Source organism: Drosophila rhopaloa, unplaced genomic scaffold, assembly GCF_018152115.1.
Source record: "Drosophila rhopaloa isolate 14029-0021.01 unplaced genomic scaffold, ASM1815211v1 contig_2, whole genome shotgun sequence".
NCBI lineage: Eukaryota > Metazoa > Arthropoda > Insecta > Diptera > Drosophilidae > Drosophila > Drosophila rhopaloa.
This window is the reverse complement of record NW_025335083.1, coordinates 2,510,959-2,530,395: the sequence shown is the minus strand read 5'-3', so window position 1 is coordinate 2,530,395 and position 19,437 is coordinate 2,510,959. Positions and strand designations below refer to the sequence as shown.

At 35.6% G+C, this 19,437-nt stretch overlaps 1 protein-coding gene across 1 annotated transcript; it reads right to left on the bottom strand.

The window, feature by feature from the left end:
* Positions 1-12,975: 12,975 nt before the first annotated feature.
* LOC123037809 lies at positions 12,976-14,710 on the bottom strand. The gene is made up of 6 exons (XM_044460325.1): positions 14,681-14,710; positions 14,128-14,205; positions 13,935-14,065; positions 13,778-13,876; positions 13,523-13,575; positions 12,976-13,270 (listed from the first exon to the last, which is right to left on the bottom strand). Exons 2-6 carry the CDS (start codon positions 14,192-14,194, stop codon positions 12,976-12,978), a joined length of 645 nt encoding a protein of 214 aa, XP_044316260.1. The 5' UTR covers positions 14,195-14,205; positions 14,681-14,710.
* Between the last annotated feature and the right edge of the window lie 4,727 nt (positions 14,711-19,437).

Genomic DNA, 19,437 nt, shown 5'->3' with positions numbered 1-19,437 from the left:
TTTGAGTAACTTGATACATTGTAATATCCAAAGGCAATTTGCAAAATTTGATCGATTTGCCAATTGCGATTTTTGATCAAAATAAAACCATCCATCCAACTTCCTTTTGAGTGCGACACGTGCATTGCACATGACAAATGGCGGAACTCAGATGTGCAAATTTTAAATCGGTTTAAATTTACTTTTCAATTAGCAGATTGCATTGCCCACGTACTTTATTTTTAAATAATTTTTTCTCGACCGCCTTTTTTTTCGGAAGTCATTGTTCTTTCTTAATTTATTTTTCTGTTTTCTTTAATTTATTTCTTTTGTTGAATTTTGTTTAATTTCATATCCTTGTCACCTTCGCAACTACAATTTGTCAAAGTGGCAATTGGCGAGGCAAGTGTCCAGGGTGGAGAAGGGTGAAAGGCGAAGGGTCAGCCGCTTAAGGGTCCCAAACAGAGAAACCCAGTGTCCCACTCCCAATCGTCTGAATTAATCATGGGGCGGCTATTTCAGTTTCGGCGGAAAAAATGCGGAAAGTACACGGAAAAAGGTTTCAATTTGAATAATATGACGAAGAGACAAGCCAAAAGGGTTGACAGCAAGGTGTTTGTGTGTGGGCAACCACTTTCAGGGTGTCACTGTCACACGGCTCATTTCGCATTCACAACATGCTCGAAACATCGCGGCCCTTTTGCCAATTTCATTTGGCGGCATCATTTCTGCTCGTGCCTTTCTCATTTTTTCCCAATGCCAGTTTTTCCCTTTTTTTTTTGCATCTTTTCCCGCTAGCAGATGGAAAACAAGATAAATGATTTCTAACTTGACTTTTCATTTCGTATATTAGCCGGAACGTGCCTCACATAGTTCATTGCACCCCTTCCCCGCCACCACCTGCTTGAACACTGTGGAAAAGCGCGGGAAATCTAATTGTTCTCTAATAACGAGCCTCGATTTGTTCCGTGACTTTTACACATTCGGCTGATCAAAATATCACACATTATTGTTTGCCCACCCCTCCCCTCCCCGCGGCATGCGATCCCTCCCCTCGAGTTGCTGCCCCATACTCGCCACTATTTGGCCATATGTTGCTCGGATCAATGATGTATAGCCCTCGGTTGTCGCCGCTGATTATGGTGGCTACAAAAGCTGCGGACCATGAAGTGGTGGCTGGTAAAACTCGGGCCGAACTTGGAATGCGACTCCATAAACACTGTTTGCATTTAGGATGAAATTCAATATTAATTGGATAAGCACCCACTAAGAATTGCGGGTTTAGTGGTGGTAAGCATGTAGAGCTATGAGGTTTTCGTTCTTCCTAATATTATATAAAAGTTTAGCTTTTTTATTTTGCTTAAATTGTTATTTTTATAAAATGGTAGTGTTGAACTAAATATTTACGTATCACCTGAGCATATACCAAAATCAATTTTCGGGTATCTTCAAGAGTTTGCCTTAGTAATAAGCTGTACATTTTTTGTAATAGGGTCCATTAAACGCTGTTAGGAACTTAGCCCTTTTTATTTCGATAACTGCTGTGTGAAATCCTTCTCTCCTTCAGTATGTAACATTTTTATATTATTGAGGCAAAACATTAAACGATTCTATTACTTGTACCTTTAATTCACATGCTAACCTGATAATTTCTTCGTTAAAAATACTGTTTAGTTTTAATATAATTTTAGTTAATGTCTTGCGTGAAAGTATGATTGACATTACTACTTCGCTTCATTAGGATATCAAATGGCAAGGCTAGTTCTTGAGGTTAAATTGAAGGCAATAAACATAGCTACGAATTTTTAAGGGAATACGATATTAAACCATTTGGAACATAATCTTACCCATCTAGTAAACATAGCCCCTTGTTGTTTTGCATACTACCTGGAAGGCAAGTGCACCCGAACATTCAGTAAAATTAATTTTGAGTAGAGGTAATTTTTCTGGTGTTTGTGTTTAGAGCAATTTCACCGAAAATTTGGTTGGTGTAACCAAGAAATGGTTGTGGAATTCTCACTAATAATAATATTTAAGCAAGCGATTTTAATTTCCGAAAAATTGTAGTTTTTCATATAGCTAAACAGGTGTTTGCTATAAATCTTCAGCCTAAGAGTTTTCATCTAATTGTTAGCGATATTCTCTTTGAAACAAATCAATAAGTACTAATCATTTTCTATGTATAGTAAGCCTAAAATAAATCTTTAGATCTATAAATAAATGTATCATTACATTTGAAATTTTTAGACCTTTATAATAATAATATTTAGTTTTATATATTATATTAATATGCTAAATATTAGTTTTAACAGCTATACTCTGGTTTATCAACTAATGTCCACCTACATACCCCCTTTATACGCATAGACTTTTCGTAGTTAAAGAAAAAAAAACTTTCTTTAATATAAATATTAAAACAAGAAATACAATTTTGTTCATAAATATATTCTGAATACAAAATGCTATTTAGTTCTCTAAAAAGTATTTAAGATTGATTTTAAAGACGTCGATAGTCCATTAGAACATTAGAAAAAACTTTGTTGAGAATTAAATAGTATTTATCATCTATAAAATATAACATATATGGAATACCTATTACCAGAACACTTTAACTTAATTGTGAAAGTCCTTCGACCAGCATATCCCTGTAACCCGATATCATAGTACTTAATCGAGGATGGTTACATCATTGTCCCAGCGATGGGTTTCCCATCGAATGATTGTTTGCTTGCCCGACCGATAAACGCCCCAAAGGATCTCACCTTAACACCTCCTTAGGGTCACACCCCCCCTCCTAGACCAATATTCCCATAGATATAATATCATGGTGGTGGCACTTACACTCCTAGCTTCTCTCCTCTTTTTTATCCATTCAATCAATTAAGTCATCAGTACAATATTTGTATTGTCGTTGTTTTTTCTAGTCGGTTACTTCCGACAATAATGGTGGTGGTTGGGTGCCTGCGCTTCCCTCATTGACTTTCCTGTGACATCCGAGCGATTGTCACACTATCCTACCAATTTTCGATTCGCATTCCCATTGTTTTTTGTCTGAGCTGATCACGTGTATGCCTCCACCGCCGTGACTTGGGCTACTTGAGTTCTGCCTCTAGCCACTTAATTAAGATGAAATGCCGCTGTTTTATTATTGAAATAGTAAATACTACATAAATTTACTAATGAAAACACTTAACGACACACGTCACAAAAAAACAATGCGGGAATTCGGTTTTTATTTACCGAATATTTGGATTGGCTCCCTCGATACTTGCAAGAATGGTAGTTTTAATATAATAATTAACAAAGGTACTCAATCGTACTTAAGGTTTATGGATTTACTAGAATTTCGTGAGATTAAAGAGGGTAGTGCTGGATGATATTCTGCGGGAATGTTCATTAAGTTATTGCTAAATGTCTCTTACACTTAAAAGGAATTTGTTAAAAATTATATTTCCTTTTTATATTTACATTTTTACAAGAAAAAAGAAAATCCTTCCAAGGGGAGAAGGCACATAAAACAAGACAATTAGACCGTTTTCCAAGTTTTTCTTGGAATGTTACGTAGGCCAATCTGAAATTGTTGAGCCAGAGGTGTAAAGTTAAGGGCTCTGTATTATGCTGAATCCTTTCACTTAATTGTGCAACATAAATTAAAATGACAGCTCCAAAGAACGTAAGAGGCTGAGTGTTGGTTTTCAATTAAAAGTTTTACAGATAAGTGAGTTTGGTAAACTTTTTTGGAAGCTTACCCTTCCTTAGAGTTTAAAGGGCTTGATAATTTATTAGTAAATTGTGGTTCCTCTCCCCAAATGGGATTTCAATTTGTCCGAGAATCATATTTTCATTCGTTCCCCACACTTCCCAGCTGCATTTTATGTTTGTGCTTACAATTAGAAATCTGTGTTCTGACAACAATCTATTCGAAAATCGAAGTTGATAGGCAATGCAACTGCCATCCATGTAAGATGTGTCATGCACATGGTCCCTTGATATTGATGCACTTAACACCCTGTCTGCCTCTGCATCTGGGCATTATTCTTAATGTTTGGCTTCCAATTTACTGGGACTACTTAGGCAGCTCTTCGGGTGGCCAAACAAATTTGCATATTCGTTGACAAGGCCCCAGACAGGTATTTGGTATTTGGAGAAGTTGGGCACCAACTTAAACAAATGCATTTATTTGCAAGTCTCTCAAATGCTCCAAGGAAACAATCTTCCATCGATTACCGAAGACCTCAATTGGATTGCAGCTGATGTCAATTAGATTGGCAGTAGGTTCTTAAGCCATCTTTGGGATCTCTGTTTGTTTCTTGGGTCTAGTTAACTGGATTTCGCAGTTGACTTTATGGTTTATGTAAATAAGACTGTCCAGACACCATAAGGTTTGTACTTTGTAGTTAAAAAGACATTACCATTTTTAATTGTATGAAAGTTATCATGAATATGAAACAAATGTCTTTTGTTTCTCAATTTTTATAAGTAGAAGCTATTAAAATTTGTTGGGTATATAATAAGCTTTTTTAAAGATAAGAAGAAATAATAATTGTAAGAAAGTTATCATGAGTATGAAACAAAGTTTCTCAATTCGTTGCAGCGAAAATAGTCACTTTTTAAAGATAAGAAGAAATAAACCTATTAAAGTTTATGTCTAGTATACTAGTGATTACTTGTCCCAGAAATGCACCTTATAATGGACTTCTACGAAACTATTTTACTTGACTAGGCGATAAGAAATGTATCCTATGTTAAACAAATAACCATAGGGTTTTCCTGCAAGCAAGTTAAATAGGTTTAATAGAATCTAGCCTAAATTGCTTTTCCCGGGGCCAATTATGCCTCACCTCGACCAAGTTTAAAACTCGTTCCCAGAACTTTTGAAGTAATCCAGTTCAAATCAATGTTAAATAAGTTTTGTACAACTATTTAGCAATAAATTAATCTTCATAAATCACAAATCAACAACAGGGACGACAACCTGGCGACTGTCAGGTGAGCAGATGAGGGAGCAAACGGCGTTCCATGAACTACATTAAATTAGAAACGAGGCGTCGTCAAGATTCCGTATAATGACAAAAGCAATTAATTTTGTGTGTGCCCAGGCAGATGCCAGGGAATTGTGCGCAAAGGTGTTGTGTTGGCCAGAGGAAAGGGGTGAAGGGGTGATGGGTGATGGGTAATGGGTAATGGGTAATCCACCCTCCAACCCTTTTCGGCCCAAGCCCGATTACGTTCACAAATCGCTACAACGACGAGGCAGAGCCACCTCCTGCCCCCTTTGGACACACAATCAAAATTCCACAGGCGGAGGTTGCGAGCTCAGAGGAAGCTCCCATTCGAAAGCTTTGCAATTAATTATGCGAATCTGACGAATCTTCCTAAGCGAGCAACTCTTCGACTTGGCCCACATGGGCGGCAAATGCTGTTTGCCGTCAACTGGCTGGCATCATGATTTACATGGCTGCCTGCAAAATGTTTCCGGTGGGTGGGAATCGGGCCATACGTCTGCGCCTGTGGTAACCGATGGTTAGAGGAAGGGGAGGTGGAGTAGGAGTGGGTAAATGCAAATTTAAAGGCGTGAATAAGCCAACGGGAAACTCCAGAACTCTAATTGTAGACAACCCCCGTAATTATCCGCTATGGAAAAGCCATTAATGGTATTAGAGGGATTCCAGTGAATTCGTGGGCGAAAATGTTGCGTTTTGGATATCCTTGCCATTAATGGAGGACAATTGCTTAACATTTGATTTGGCATTACAGATAGCAGTAGTTGGGAAATGGTTAAAAATGTTAAATTGTATAGTGGACTTTAGAGATCATATGTTATTCTTCATTGTTAAGACAAAGACCCATTTAACTACATTTAATTTGTAGTCGAATAAAAGTTACATATCCAAAACAAAATCTATTTTATACAATACTGAAAATATGTGGACAATGTGCAAAGTATGCCTATATTTCTATGCCAAACAGCCACTAAGGACACTTTGCATATGACTTCCTATATGATGCAGGAGGGGTCAATCAGTTATATGGCAGCTATAGGATATAGTCGGCCGATCCCGGCCGTTCCGACTTATATACTGCGTGCAAAGGAAAGAAGGGTGTGTGCAAAGTTTCAATTCGATAGCTTTAAAACTGAGAGACTAGTTTGCGTAGAAACAGACAGACGGACAGACGGACAGACAGACGGACAGACAGACGGACAGACGGACAGACGGACATGGCTATATCAACTCAGGAGGTGATCCTGATCAAGAATATATATACTTTCTAGGGTCGGAGATGTCTCCTTCACTGCGTTGCACACTTTTGACCAAAATTATAATACCCTCTGCAAGGGTATAATAACCCAATTATCTATGGATCGCGGTTTCTTACGAGCCATGACGCCTCCGAATTCATTACACATATATTATTCAAGAATAGCTTTTTTTAAAGAATAGCGGATTTTAAAGAAACTGACAAAGTTTTCCTAGTACTCAGCCTTGGTTTTCTTATTGATGAATTTTAAAGTTAGTAGACTGGCTGTAAGATATGTTCATGCTATAAGAACGAAGCAAGTTAGGAAGATTTACATTTTTTTCATATAAACATTTTTTACTTAAAGCCAGTTTCATATGTTGTAGAATACGAATATGAAAAATAATATTATTTCTATAATTTTTTAAACGAAATTTGAATCAAACAAGAAAGGAAAGCTAACTTCGGGCGGAGCCGAAGTTGATATACCCTTGCAGAATATTCTGTAAAATATATTCTCCAAAATTATTCATATGATGCATTCTTAATACTCATAAAAAGTCCCAACTTCCTAACTTTAAAAACACCAAAGTTATGACATTTCCAATCGTTCAGTTATATGGCAGCTATAAGATATAGTCGGCCGATCCGTATGAAATTTGGTAGGTCGGATTGATTGGCCAAAAATAAAACCCATAGAAAATCACAACTTTCTAACTTTACAAACACCAAAGTTATGGCATTTCCGATCAATCAGTTATATGGCGGCTATATGATATAGTCGGCCGATCCTTATGAAATTTGGTAGGTCAGATTGATTGGCCAAATATAAAACCCATAGAAAATCCCAACTTCCTAACTTTACAAACACCAAAGTTATTGCATTTCCGATCAATCAGTTATATGGCAGCTATAGGATATAGTCGGCCGATCCCGGCCGTTCCGACTTATATACTGCGTGCAAAGGAAAGAAGGGTGTGTGCAAAGTTTCAATTCGATATCTTTAAAACTGAGAGACTAGTTCGCGTAGAAACAGACAGACGGACAGACAGACGGACAGACGGACAGACGGACAGACGGACAGACGGACAGACGGACAGACGGACAGACGGACATGGCTATATCAACTCAGGAGGTGATCCTGATCAAGAATATATATACTTTATAGGGTCGGAGATTTCTCCTTCACTGCGTTGCACACTTTTGACCAAAATTATAATACCCTCTGCAAGGGTATAAAAAGTATGTTTTTGGGTATAATCAAACGTCTGCACGGAAAAACACCGTCATATGCCTCTATTTGGGTATCAAAATTAAACCACACTTAGAATAAAAATTTGTTAATTTTTATTATATTCTAAGGAGTTTGCAGTATACAAAAAATAAAGTTTAAGATTTATTAATAATTTGAATTAGATAAAGCCCTTAATAATATCCGAAATAAACAGCTATGGTGGCATCCCGACTTTTAATTTTTATGCATATCATCCACCCAATTTGAATTGAGAGCGAGTTTTTGAAAAAATTATATAAGTTTTAATTTTTGCATAATTAATACTTTTTTAAAGATTTAAAACCTGGATTTTATTTCCTGGTTAGTGACTTCCAAAACAAAATGGGTACAACATTTAAGACTGATAAGACTGGTCTTATAAACATATATCTCTGCTTTAGGAAAATCCGAGAAAGTAATATTTGACTAATAAGTATAAAAATGTATTTATAAGTTTATATTTATATTTAACCCACAGATATTTAAACTTTCTATTGGTATATTGAACTCGAATTTTGACAATTAATTAGATGCAACTTTTAATTTGAAGCTCATTTATAAGCAAAAATATTAAGACGAAGGTGAAAATATTGGTTTTCTGTTTAATTTTGGAATACGTGTAATTAAAGTAGCCCCTATTTATGCGATAAAACAGTATTAATGAAATTATTAAAGAAAAGCTGTCAGATGTGCTGCGTGGTGCAAATGGATTTTCATTTATGTTGTTATTGAGTATAGACATAATTTTAATTGGCCTATTAACGAGGAATCGAATCTTTGAGCTAAGCATTGCCACATACGTGTCGAGCTATGCTGGAAACTCTAGTATAGAAACTACTCTAATTTTATAACGACTTTCATGTTTAAGTTTATGTACACACTTCTTCCCTATTTTACGAAATGATAACACAGATACTTTTTTCATGAAAAGACTTTATGGAATGGCTACCGCATAAACACAGTATGTGTTCAAACAGTTCCTGTAGATTAGTCTGGTTTTTAAGTCCTTAGTATTTGAAAATTTAAATATAATTTAAAAATCCAATCCTTATTTCATTCTTTACCTTATTAGTCTCTGTTTTAAAGCTCATTAATTTTCGGCTTTCTATAGGGGTTGTCGGCTCAATCCCTCACTCCATGGCACTCTTCTTTATGGCCGCTTCACAGGCTGAGCAACATAAACACTTGACAATATGACAATGGAACAGGATGTGCCCAAAGGAGAACTCTAAATGGCCCACACCCCGTTGCTAATTTGAGGAGAAACCAAAAAGTGTTTTGGACCCACTTAATGGTTTGTTTTCGGTTGACAACTTTTCGTCTGGTTGCTGCAGCCTTTTGAGAGCACTTTCCGTTTGTTTGGCTTGTGGTCGCCTAATGATGAACAGGAGAAGGAGCGGGAAAGCGGGAAATGGAGATGACGGGAAAATGGAAACTAACAACTAATTTAAAGCAATTATGTAAAAAGTTTATACTCGAACTTCAGCAGGCGCATTCAAAGTGCTTTCGCCACAAATGTCCGTTCGTAAATTTTAAGTGAGAATAGTTTTAATTAAATTTGTCAAATTATGACGGAAAATTCAATTAGTTCTTGGGGTGGCCATGTTTTTTGCCAATTTGAGTTTAAATTGTATCTGTTGGATAAAGTCAGATAGAAGTTGATAATGAAAATGGTTTGAATGTTCATTTTAAAAGCAAAAAGATTTATAATATAAAATGATATAAGTGCCTTGCATTTTATTGATAAAACACTTTCTCCCTCGAAGGTAACTCCCAATGCGTGTGTCTCAAATCTCATCGGTATTTAGCGTTCGAGATCCCCTTCGTTATGCACTTGTTCAAAAAAAATAACTAATCACAATAATAGTTAGAAAAAAAGATTCTTGGAAATCATTTCATGGGAATTTCTTTCGATTGCTACTCCATTTTTACGCCACGTGCCTGCGCACGCACTTTGATTAGGGCCAACTCAATCCTCCCAATCTACCCCATTTGGCCCAACCCTCTACAGGGAAATTACCACTTGTCACTGTGAGGGCCACCAGCCATTGCACACCACCACCAGGTTGCCCTGCGAAGCCCACCAATATCGGATTCCAGATTGCACAAAACTGAAAAAGGACCTCGGCCAGGACTCAGTCCACTTGACGCGTGCGGATTGTGGGAAGCCCTGCGAGTGTCAAATTTTTATGACTCTGTTTGATTTCTGGTCGGCATAACGCCGTTAATGGAAGGCACTTGTTCAACCCGTCGAAACTAACGAGATTTCCAGCCTCGGGATTTGGATCTACGAGTCCTACAACAATATTTGCCAGAGGATAACATCTGTACGGCAAGTGCAATGTCATCCTAAAGTGTGGGAAATTATCAGGGCTGTTCGGGGTTTTTGTATAACTGATTTTTTATGTATTATATACAGTCGAATTTAAACAAGTGTCGCACTCATAATTTCATATTTGAAATTTTAACTGTTAAGTTATCTCTTTCTGTAACATAAAATTATTGCTTCAAAGTTGAGGTCTTTTTAAAAAAAAAATCAAAGTCGAAAAATAAAGAGAAGATAACTTAATATTTGTTTATAAAAACCACTTAACAAACTAGTTATTACCAAGCTCTATATTTGAAAATAAGTCAAGTTTAATAAGTTAAATTTAACTAAAAACTATGTTTATTGTTAAGACTTTTTTTATCTATTTGCTTTTTTGTTATTTAAGCTTTTATTATTACTACTAAAATTGTAATAAATAAAAATGTAAGCCTATTACAAATAATTAAAAATCACTTTTTGATAATAAAAAAGGTTTTTTTTAGTAAGTTTTTATTTTATTCGGTAAAAAAAAATGTTTAATTTGAAGAACGAACGTTCAATTCTAACAACTTTCCTGTGTAATACAGTTTTTTAAAAAAGTTATCTTTGTTTTCGTAAGACACATACAAATGAAAGTAAAACATTTTTTTCTAATAATCAATCAAAGCTTCTTTTGGTTTTTAAAATTGGAGTAAACATTTTTTAAGGCTGCAACTGGCAGATTTGCGGTCAAATGTCATTTGTAATACTACGCTTCTTTTGTCGTAGACTTCCCAGTATATCCAAATTGTTGCCATTTGTGCTAATAGTTAGAGGTTCATCACATAATCGCATTCACATTGAGGGCTTCGAATTTCAATGTGTTGGCTGCAACACTTTTGCCACAATCCCTGCCAAATAAAGTGCCGTGTTGGGGGAATAGTGATTGGGATTCGTATTCGGATTCAGATCCAGATTCATCTGGCATGGTCTTGTCTGTACTCTCTGCATTGGCTAAATGTGATTTATGCTTCGCTTTATGTAAAAACGTCAGCAGCAATTCCGGCAGCAGAGCACAAATTAACTTCGGCGTGGAGTTGGGCAGTTGGACCTATCCCGGCCGGAAAGTCGAGACGTGTTCCGTAATTCAATATCCACATCTACAGTCACATCCACATCCACATCCACCCGGCGGAAGATGCAGTCGGGCCGGGAGTCAGGGGCTCAAAGGTCGCATTTGGCAGCCAACTCGGTAAGTATTCCCCGAGGATCCGAATAATTTCCTACCCTCGGCACTAAGTATTATTGTGCATTAGAGGACTAATAAACAGGTTCGCAGTTGTCCTCGACTTTCTGCCCTCGCTTGCTCATTCATAGTTTGTCTGGGAGTTTATACCTGCTACGTGATTTGCGGCAATAACTCATCGTGCTCCTTCCCGTGGCAGAAGCTCCTTGCTCAGGGCAAATCATGAGACAAATAAATCAGGAATACTAAATTAATTCACTTTTCTTTTCTAGCTTTTTTAATTAAAGCCTCGAAAGTGGGCTGTGATGTATTCCAGGCCACTTGACAACTTGGGGGTATTTAAAGTTATAATCCAAAAACGCTGGCTGTAAATTAAGGCGTTTTTTGTTGATTTTAAGATGCAATAGATATATTTGCCTCCTCCAACGCAATTTATTGCGAGTATAAAATATAAGGTGCACAGAAATTTTAAAAAGAAAACATGTTATTTTAAATTCCGTAAAGTTATTTTAAGATCAAAGTCGTCTGATACATCTTAGATAATGTTGAATTTAAAAGATCCATACTTCGAAAAGGGCTTTTAAAATAAGTTCGTTACTTCTATCAGACATTAATTAACTACACCCAAAAAAAAATAGTCATAGAAACGAAACTATTGTTACATGAATTCTACACTATTCAGTATAAAAAATTTCTCTATAAGATGAGTATTAAATAAAAACTTCGATAGTATTAAAATACAACTTTCGATGTTATCAATTTTATACTGCCGAGTATAAAATTTAAACTCACTCGGTATACTCATACAGAATCTCCTGGTTTATTTTTTATACTATTTAGTATAACAAAAATACCAAGTAGTATACATAGTATACGGCATGTAGTATACATTTCGTACTACTTCGTATAATAGTTATACTAATTTCTAAGAGTTGCAGTATAAAAATTATACTATTTGGTTTCCTTGTAGTATACATATTTCTCCCAGTAAAAATGCGCTGAATTTTTTTTTTACTTATTATTTTATTATATGTTTTTAATATTATATATTATACTAATATTTTTATAATTAAAATTAGAATTATTTAATTCTTACATAACTAACAGTCGATTTTTTATAAATGGTAGTGGGGGGTCCCTTAAAAATATTTATTTATTTTAAATAATAAAAAAAAAAGTTATTTACAAGTTTAGAGCTTCAATTAAACTAGACACACAAGAATATTTAACATCGAATGGAGTTTTTATATTAAAAACAAAATCCTGTAAGAAAGTCCATATCTTGTTGGACTCCTTTGGGTAGTTAAGGCCGAATACCTGATAGACTTTAAAACAAATATCTAAAGCTACTATAAACGAACTAAATTTGTACAGGCTTTCCCCAAAGCTTACATAAAACTCTGTCAAGTTTTGGATATCTATACCCACAACAATTATAAATGGTTGAATAGGCGTATTTTTCTCCACGTATTTCCTGTTAACCTCTTCCAGTTTATTTTGTCATTTATGTCATTTATGGCTTCAACATGCAAAATAGTGCTGCTCACGCTGTCTTGAATTGTTGCCTTACGACAAAACTTCTCGCTGCCTTGTGTTACCGTATATCGGTAAGAGGGCTTTACAACAGCGTGCAAAAGCATAAATATTATGCAGTCTTTTGAGCCTACAATACAAACATTAAGTTATTAAATTTCAAACAGAAAAATATTATAAAAACTACTTACTTGGAGAAACAGAAAGACTTAATGAGGTAAAGAGATTTTTGTAAAATTTGTCCTTGACGTTAATAGAGTAGTACGATATAAGCTTCGGGACTGTTTCCTCCCACTTTGTTGTTAAACAGTATTTTCGGTTGGGGTACAGAATATTAAAATCGTGTTCCAACTAAAAGTAAAAGTAAAACGTTAATAAATAAAGAAGAATATAAATGGGTTTAAACATATAATAACATTACGAAACATCACAAACAGTTAAAACCCCAAAACTGGGCATCGTGCTTACAAATTTATGTCCCATGGCCTGCTTAAACAAAGGAAACTCCTTAACAATTGCATCCAAACTATTATCTGAACTACAGATGATGTTTTTTCGTAATTCATAGGTAGCGGCCCACAGCTCCATGGAATCCTCCTCGCTGCCAACGTAAAACTTTAATTTTTGGACGCAATCTAACATATCACTGCTTGCTATGAAGATTGTATTATGAGCTGGTTCTGGGCAAATGATTTCTGTGGCTGCCGTCTTTCTTTTGAAATGGTTGTGAAGCCTATTAAATAGGATTCCACCAGGGCTACTCCTCCTAGTCTCTCTGCGTCCAATATAGTATATTTCTTTTTTTTCTGACGGAAATATATCGACTATTTCGTTGGCGAGCCTTTCTATTTCAGCCAACTTAACAGTTGCATATGTATTGTTAAGAGGGTTATAAAAATGGTCAGAAATTAAATGAACTATTTTTCGCCTATTTTGCTGCGATAAAACATTGATTAAACTGTACTGTTCCATAATTTTTTTTCCGGTATTTGACGACAGGAGTATATCCATTGCACTCTTGATTAATAATGAATTAATAAATAAAAATATTATTTAAAAAAAAATAAAATAATAAAATTGTGCTCTTAAAAATTCATAAATTAATACACATAATGAAAACATAATATTATTTTTGTATTAATTTTTGGGCTTATCAAAGCCACTCGGTAAGGGCCAAGTTACAAAATTGTGTCCTTTGCGAAGCACTCGATATAGTTACCTTACAAACACGTGAACCACTTTGCAAATTTATTTCCTGATGCCCTAAGTTGTTTTCTGGCAAGGATATGGGCTGAGCCAAAGTCGGCAGGTGTTTTTTCTGAAACGTAATTAAAAATGTAATCTTTAACATTAAACATTTTTAAAATGATGCTCACATTTTTGGCTTTCCACTCAAAAAGCTTTGCCCTAAATTCGGAACGCAAAGCGGTGTCTTCCCGATTTGGAAAAATAAAATTTAGATCATCATTTTCTATATATTGCAGTTTTTCATAGGTATAGCCACAGTCTATAAATTCATTTTATAATTAAAATAAATTAATATTTACTAGTATATTTAAAGTAACTTACCAATCAAATTTATAAGGCAAACTAGGTCCAAATCATTTTCAGTTACAAATTTTTGTAGTGCGTCCATTATTTGAAAAGCTGAAATAAACTAAATTTGTTTGTTATTGCATTACATTGAAATTTAAAAAACAAGACAATATGTTTACAAGTTTTGGGCCACTCGTACAAATGTACATACATATGTATGTATGTATGTATCTATCGCAAAGCACAACAAAAAAACAAAACAACTGCGCACTTTTCCGTTTTCATCCCCCAGTTTCCATGGTAACAAGTGATTTGCGCATGCGAATATGTAAATATGTACATACACATATATTTATGTATGTAAATATGGAAATGCGACTGCGCAAATCACTTGTTACCATGGAAACTGGGGGATGAAAACGGAAAATAGAGCATTTTAAAGTAAATGTACGATACTTTAATTCCGACTATGATTATTATACGAGATCAATCTGGCCACTCGATTACTCTTACATATTTCCGCACAATGAACCAATAAGGATAAAATATGGTTGCCTTTATTTTTTAATAATTTCACTTTACTTACGTCTTTTTCTCTTCACGAATTTCACCAGAATGCAGGAACCCGATGACGGCAATTAGGCACTAACGCGACAAAAACCACTAAGATGTGGTAACCCGTTTTGAGATCGAACTGTCGCATTCGACCTGGTCTCACACCAAAGACAAAAATCGAAACTCCGGTTTAAATTTTAAACTACAGAGTATTGGCCTTATAATATGTGGTGTTGAATTACTACTACTGAGTATAGGTTTCATATTATTTGGTAATAAATTAATACTGACTTCCTGTATACTGCCTGTAGTTTTTTCTTGAAGCCAGGAGTATTAATTTTAAACTGAAAACTTATTTGTATGTGGTATAAAAATTACACCACATATTAGAATTGTAGACTCTTCGGTATAGAATTGACACTAAAAAGTATAGGCGTTATATTCTTAGGTATTGAATTAATACGTATACTTTAATACTGTCGATAGTTTCTTTTTAATACACGTTTATTAAAATTACACTTTCGGTTTTTTTTTTGGGTGTAAGTTGTCTAAAATGTGATTTTGGGCAATTTTGAATATTTATTTTGGCTTTCGTCTTTAAATTGTTTTATGACTAAGTAAAGTAAACACATCATAGTTCATTCCATTGTGCTCGATTAAGTTGAAACCCTATCCTTTTCATTGACAATGCAATGCGTAGGTTGTTGTGGGTTTTAAAACAAATTTTACAACCTCCGCATGAGTAACTCCTGCGCTTTGTTGCCGTTTATCCATTCGAAGCCGAACCGCCCTAATGCCGACTTATGACACCAAAAATGCTCAATTTTCAGCCGGTGCGCTTCTTCTGAAGGTCGAGGGTGCGAGAGGGAAGAAGGGAGGGCGTGAGGGATATCAACGGGGTTACACTTGAATTAGCCCGGTGGGATTTCGCTTCGGGTCGGGGCGTTTTGTTTGGCTTTGTTTTTGTCAAGGCAAGACGCCTCCCTTCGCTGAATAATCACACAGCGGGAAGGAGCGGACGGAGGCTTGCAACAATTGAGATATTCAATTGGCGACAAGCGCCGCATGCAGCGCAGTACACTGCGAAAATTTACCACCTATGACCCAGGTTACAATATTGAATAATAATCATATTGTATTCCAGTTGCTCGTTGAACTTGCACTTTTGAAGTTTTCCTAAAGATAATTTTCAACAAAATAAAAACACTCCAAAATGTTTCTATTTTTTAGGGTAAATTATTTTTTAGGGCGGAATTCCTCATTTTAAGAAAAAAGTTTCTAAAACAAGTACCATTTTTACTAAAATATAGAAATTCTTTCTTGGATTTAGGGCGAGTTTAGTTTATGGCGACAATTTCTACATTTGAGAAACACTTTCTTGATTCAAGAAAAGTTTTCTTGTTTTGAGAAAAAAATTCCTTGAAAATAGAAATCTTTTCTTGGATTTAGTATAAATAAAGTTTTATGCCAAATTTCTAAAATTTAGGGTTAGTTTTGCTGTGAGTATATACTCATAATGATACTATACTCATAAATGCTTCAATTATTCAAAAAGTCAAAAAAGTTTTATACTATTTCCTATAATACCGAATACTTTATTTTTCTCCCAGTGCAGAAGCCTCCACCAGGGCAATCAGCCACCACCCGATCCCGCTGAGCGAGTGATTAGTTTGGGAAGCTGCCCGATGTTGCGCATCCGTGAATTACAATTGCGGTTTCCTCGCCTGCCGCTGGAGCGGAATCAACGGGGAGGATTAGGGCTGAGGATTGAGCATTGAACTGCCCCCGGAAAATCACTCCAGTTGTGCGTGTTGTTGTTCTTTTGCCCGCCTGCACTTGAAATTGTCAGCAGGTGCTCACTGTTGTGCCTTGTAACAACATTTGCAGTTATAGTGTTACACTTAGTTAGCGATGCAGTTACGGCAATCGGAGGCGGAATCAATTTAACTGCATTTGGCATTTGCCAGTCGAATGTCGAATGTCGATTGTCAATGCGATGGTTCCGATGGCCCTGTGTGTTTGGGCCATTAATAAACATTTCGTCGTCTGTTTGTGTAATAAAAATGCAATTCCCATTAAGTGTCCAGTTGGGGGAGGGGGTGTTCCGCCACCCAGATGACCAGCTGAGGCGTTCGGGGGCAGATGAAATGGATTGTCAGGGGCACTTCGATGAGAGGTCAATTCAATGAGGTTGGGGCCTTAAGTGGAGGCATTTAATACATTTTGATTTTATTCAACAAGTGACACTGTAGTCAAAACCTGGTAATATGGTAAAGATCTTGAAGATCTTGCACTTATTACTGTTCACAGTTTACTTACTTAAATCAAATTAGTCCCATTCAAATTTTCTTGTAGATTCTTAAAAAAAAATTTAATATTAAAAAATTAAATTATTGGGATTCATATAAAGCACAATATTTCAAGACCAGATAATTATTGCAGTTACAAATCGTCTTCTGCGTAAGAATTAGTTGTAAACTTAAGTATTTTTTTCAACGATTATTAATTGACTCAGAAGGGTTGCCCACCATTTTATTTTTTTGATACCTTAAGAAAATAAAAAAAAATTTTCCCACCTTGGGTAACCAATTTTGAGTAATTTTATAATACTTTCCCCAGAAATAAAGGGCAATTAAGATCCATTGTCTTATCCGACGTTCATGTGTTCATCCGCAACGAAACAAAGGCCAGCATAATCGGATTCGGAGATACACGAAAAGGGTGCAAAACTGTTGAAAAGTCTTTAGTCATCGCCCCAAATGTTTTTCGTGTCTCAGAGCAATAATGATGGTGGCAATAAATTCGCATTGAGATCGCCTTGAGTAACTCATTGGCACGCATATGTTTGTATGGAATGTCTTCAAAAGCCAGCCCTTTCGAAAAGAGCTGATCCTGACGGAACCGATTTCCCGCTCATTGTGGGTTGAAAGTACCTTCAGCTAATTGCGTTTAATTCGTTCAAAGAACCCGCATTGTGACTCCATAACTTTTGCTTTTTGTTTTATGCAATCATAAAAACCCTCGCTCAATCAATAACGTAAAGATCAGCTCCGTACTATTTTATACCATTGCGTTCGCTTCGATTCCACTTTCCTCAACTATTGCCTCTGGACGGAAGCTGCTGATTTTGTGACTTTTGCAGATCGTTTAAGATTGATTGATCAATGTTTTATGATCACCAACGCCTCGGTCGACAACTCGCCCTGGGTCGTTTGATCTTGGGGCTTTGCTTTTGTTGCGGGCGGCATGAGCGTTTGTTGATTAAATCGCAGGATGTTATCGATCATTGCATAAATTAACATACGACTTCTCAGTTCGGAATATTCTCTCCGTCAATTTTATATACATTTTTATTTGAAGATCGATAGTGTTAACAACACTTCAAGGGTGCAAAGTTACACCATCAAACATATTTACTAATTTATTTGACCATTCGTGGGAATTTTTATATTCCTGTATTCGTCGAAAATGTTTTAACACGTAGAGGTAAGGGCATTTCCAACCCCAAATAAACCCTATATAAATTCTTGATCAGGATCATTTACAAGCAAAATTTCTGTCTGTTAGTTCGTATGACCGTCGATAGAGAATATTAAAAAAATTAGCCAACTAATTCTATGGCACCCACATTTTTTTTTAATAACAAGCGATAAACCGACAATTTTTAATAAAACATTTAGCTTTTTAGCGATATGGTGTACAAATACGGCTAACATAAATTCTATTATCTCCATCTCTTTTTAATAATTTCAGTCAAAAGTTTGCAACGCAGAGAAGGAGACATTTTCGACCCTATAAAGTATATATATTCTTGATCAGCATCATCAGGAGAGTCGATCTACCTGGCTAGATCTGTCCGTCCGTCCGTCTGTCAGTCCATCTTTACGCAAACTAACCCTTCAGTTTTAAAGCTATCTGCTTGAAACTTTCCCAAAAGTTGTCTTTCTATTGCTGGTAGCATATATGTCGGAAAGAGCCGGATCGGATTACTATATCATATACATTGCTCTCATAAGAACAATCAGTAAAAAAAATTTTAAAAATGAAAACGTTTTTGTTTTTAATTTTTCTTTGTTTTCCTTTGGGATTCGGTAATATTTAAATATTATGGAATGTGGTTTTATTCAAATAAAATCGGAAATCTATATTATATAGCTCCCATAGAAAAATAAAAAAATTTAAAAAAAAGAAAAGAAAGAAAAAATAATTTTTATTTTGCTGTTTTTCTAGTTATCAAAATATTTCATTAATTATTTACTATGTCAGAATTACGCTTTTAGTTTTGTCAAAATCGGACAGCAATATCATATAGCTGACATAGAAACGATGGCAAAATGCAGCGCAAAATCGACATAGCTTCTTGTTTTTCATATTTTCCAAACCATTTCATGTTACTTTTCGTAGCTACCACAAACAGCACGTACCCGACCTTTTTATTTATCTCAATAGAAATTGTCATATGCAAACAAAAAAACGGAGTAGCGAAAAAATAACGTACTTCTTTATGTGAGGTAGACAGAAATATTTCTTATTGATGAAATTGGTTTGGCTACAGCTCAACTCCATTTGCAAAGTAGACAATTTGACGCTGTGCAAATTGCAGACTTGGGAATAGTCCATTTCTAGAGGGAGGAGAGCTCACCGTTGAAATTTATATATTTTTATTGTCAAATTTGATAGCGACACAGCTCCAAGATGAAGATGGAAAATGGCTTGAAAAGTTGGGAAGGTGGCTCGATGGTTTACCCTTGTCTCGTACGTGATATTTTATATTTGCGGCTGGACACG

Coding starts and splice junctions, on each gene's coding strand:
- LOC123037809 (XM_044460325.1), bottom strand. CDS start 14,194: ATGGACGCACTACAAAAATTTGTAACTGAAAATGATTTGGACCTAGTT. Junction 13,877..13,934: donor TTGAGTGGAAAGCCAAAAAT/GTGAGCATCATT, acceptor ATTACGTTTCAG/AAAAAACACCTGCCGACTTT. Junction 13,271..13,522: donor GGAAAAAAAATTATGGAACA/GTACAGTTTAAT, acceptor CCATTTCAAAAG/AAAGACGGCAGCCACAGAAA.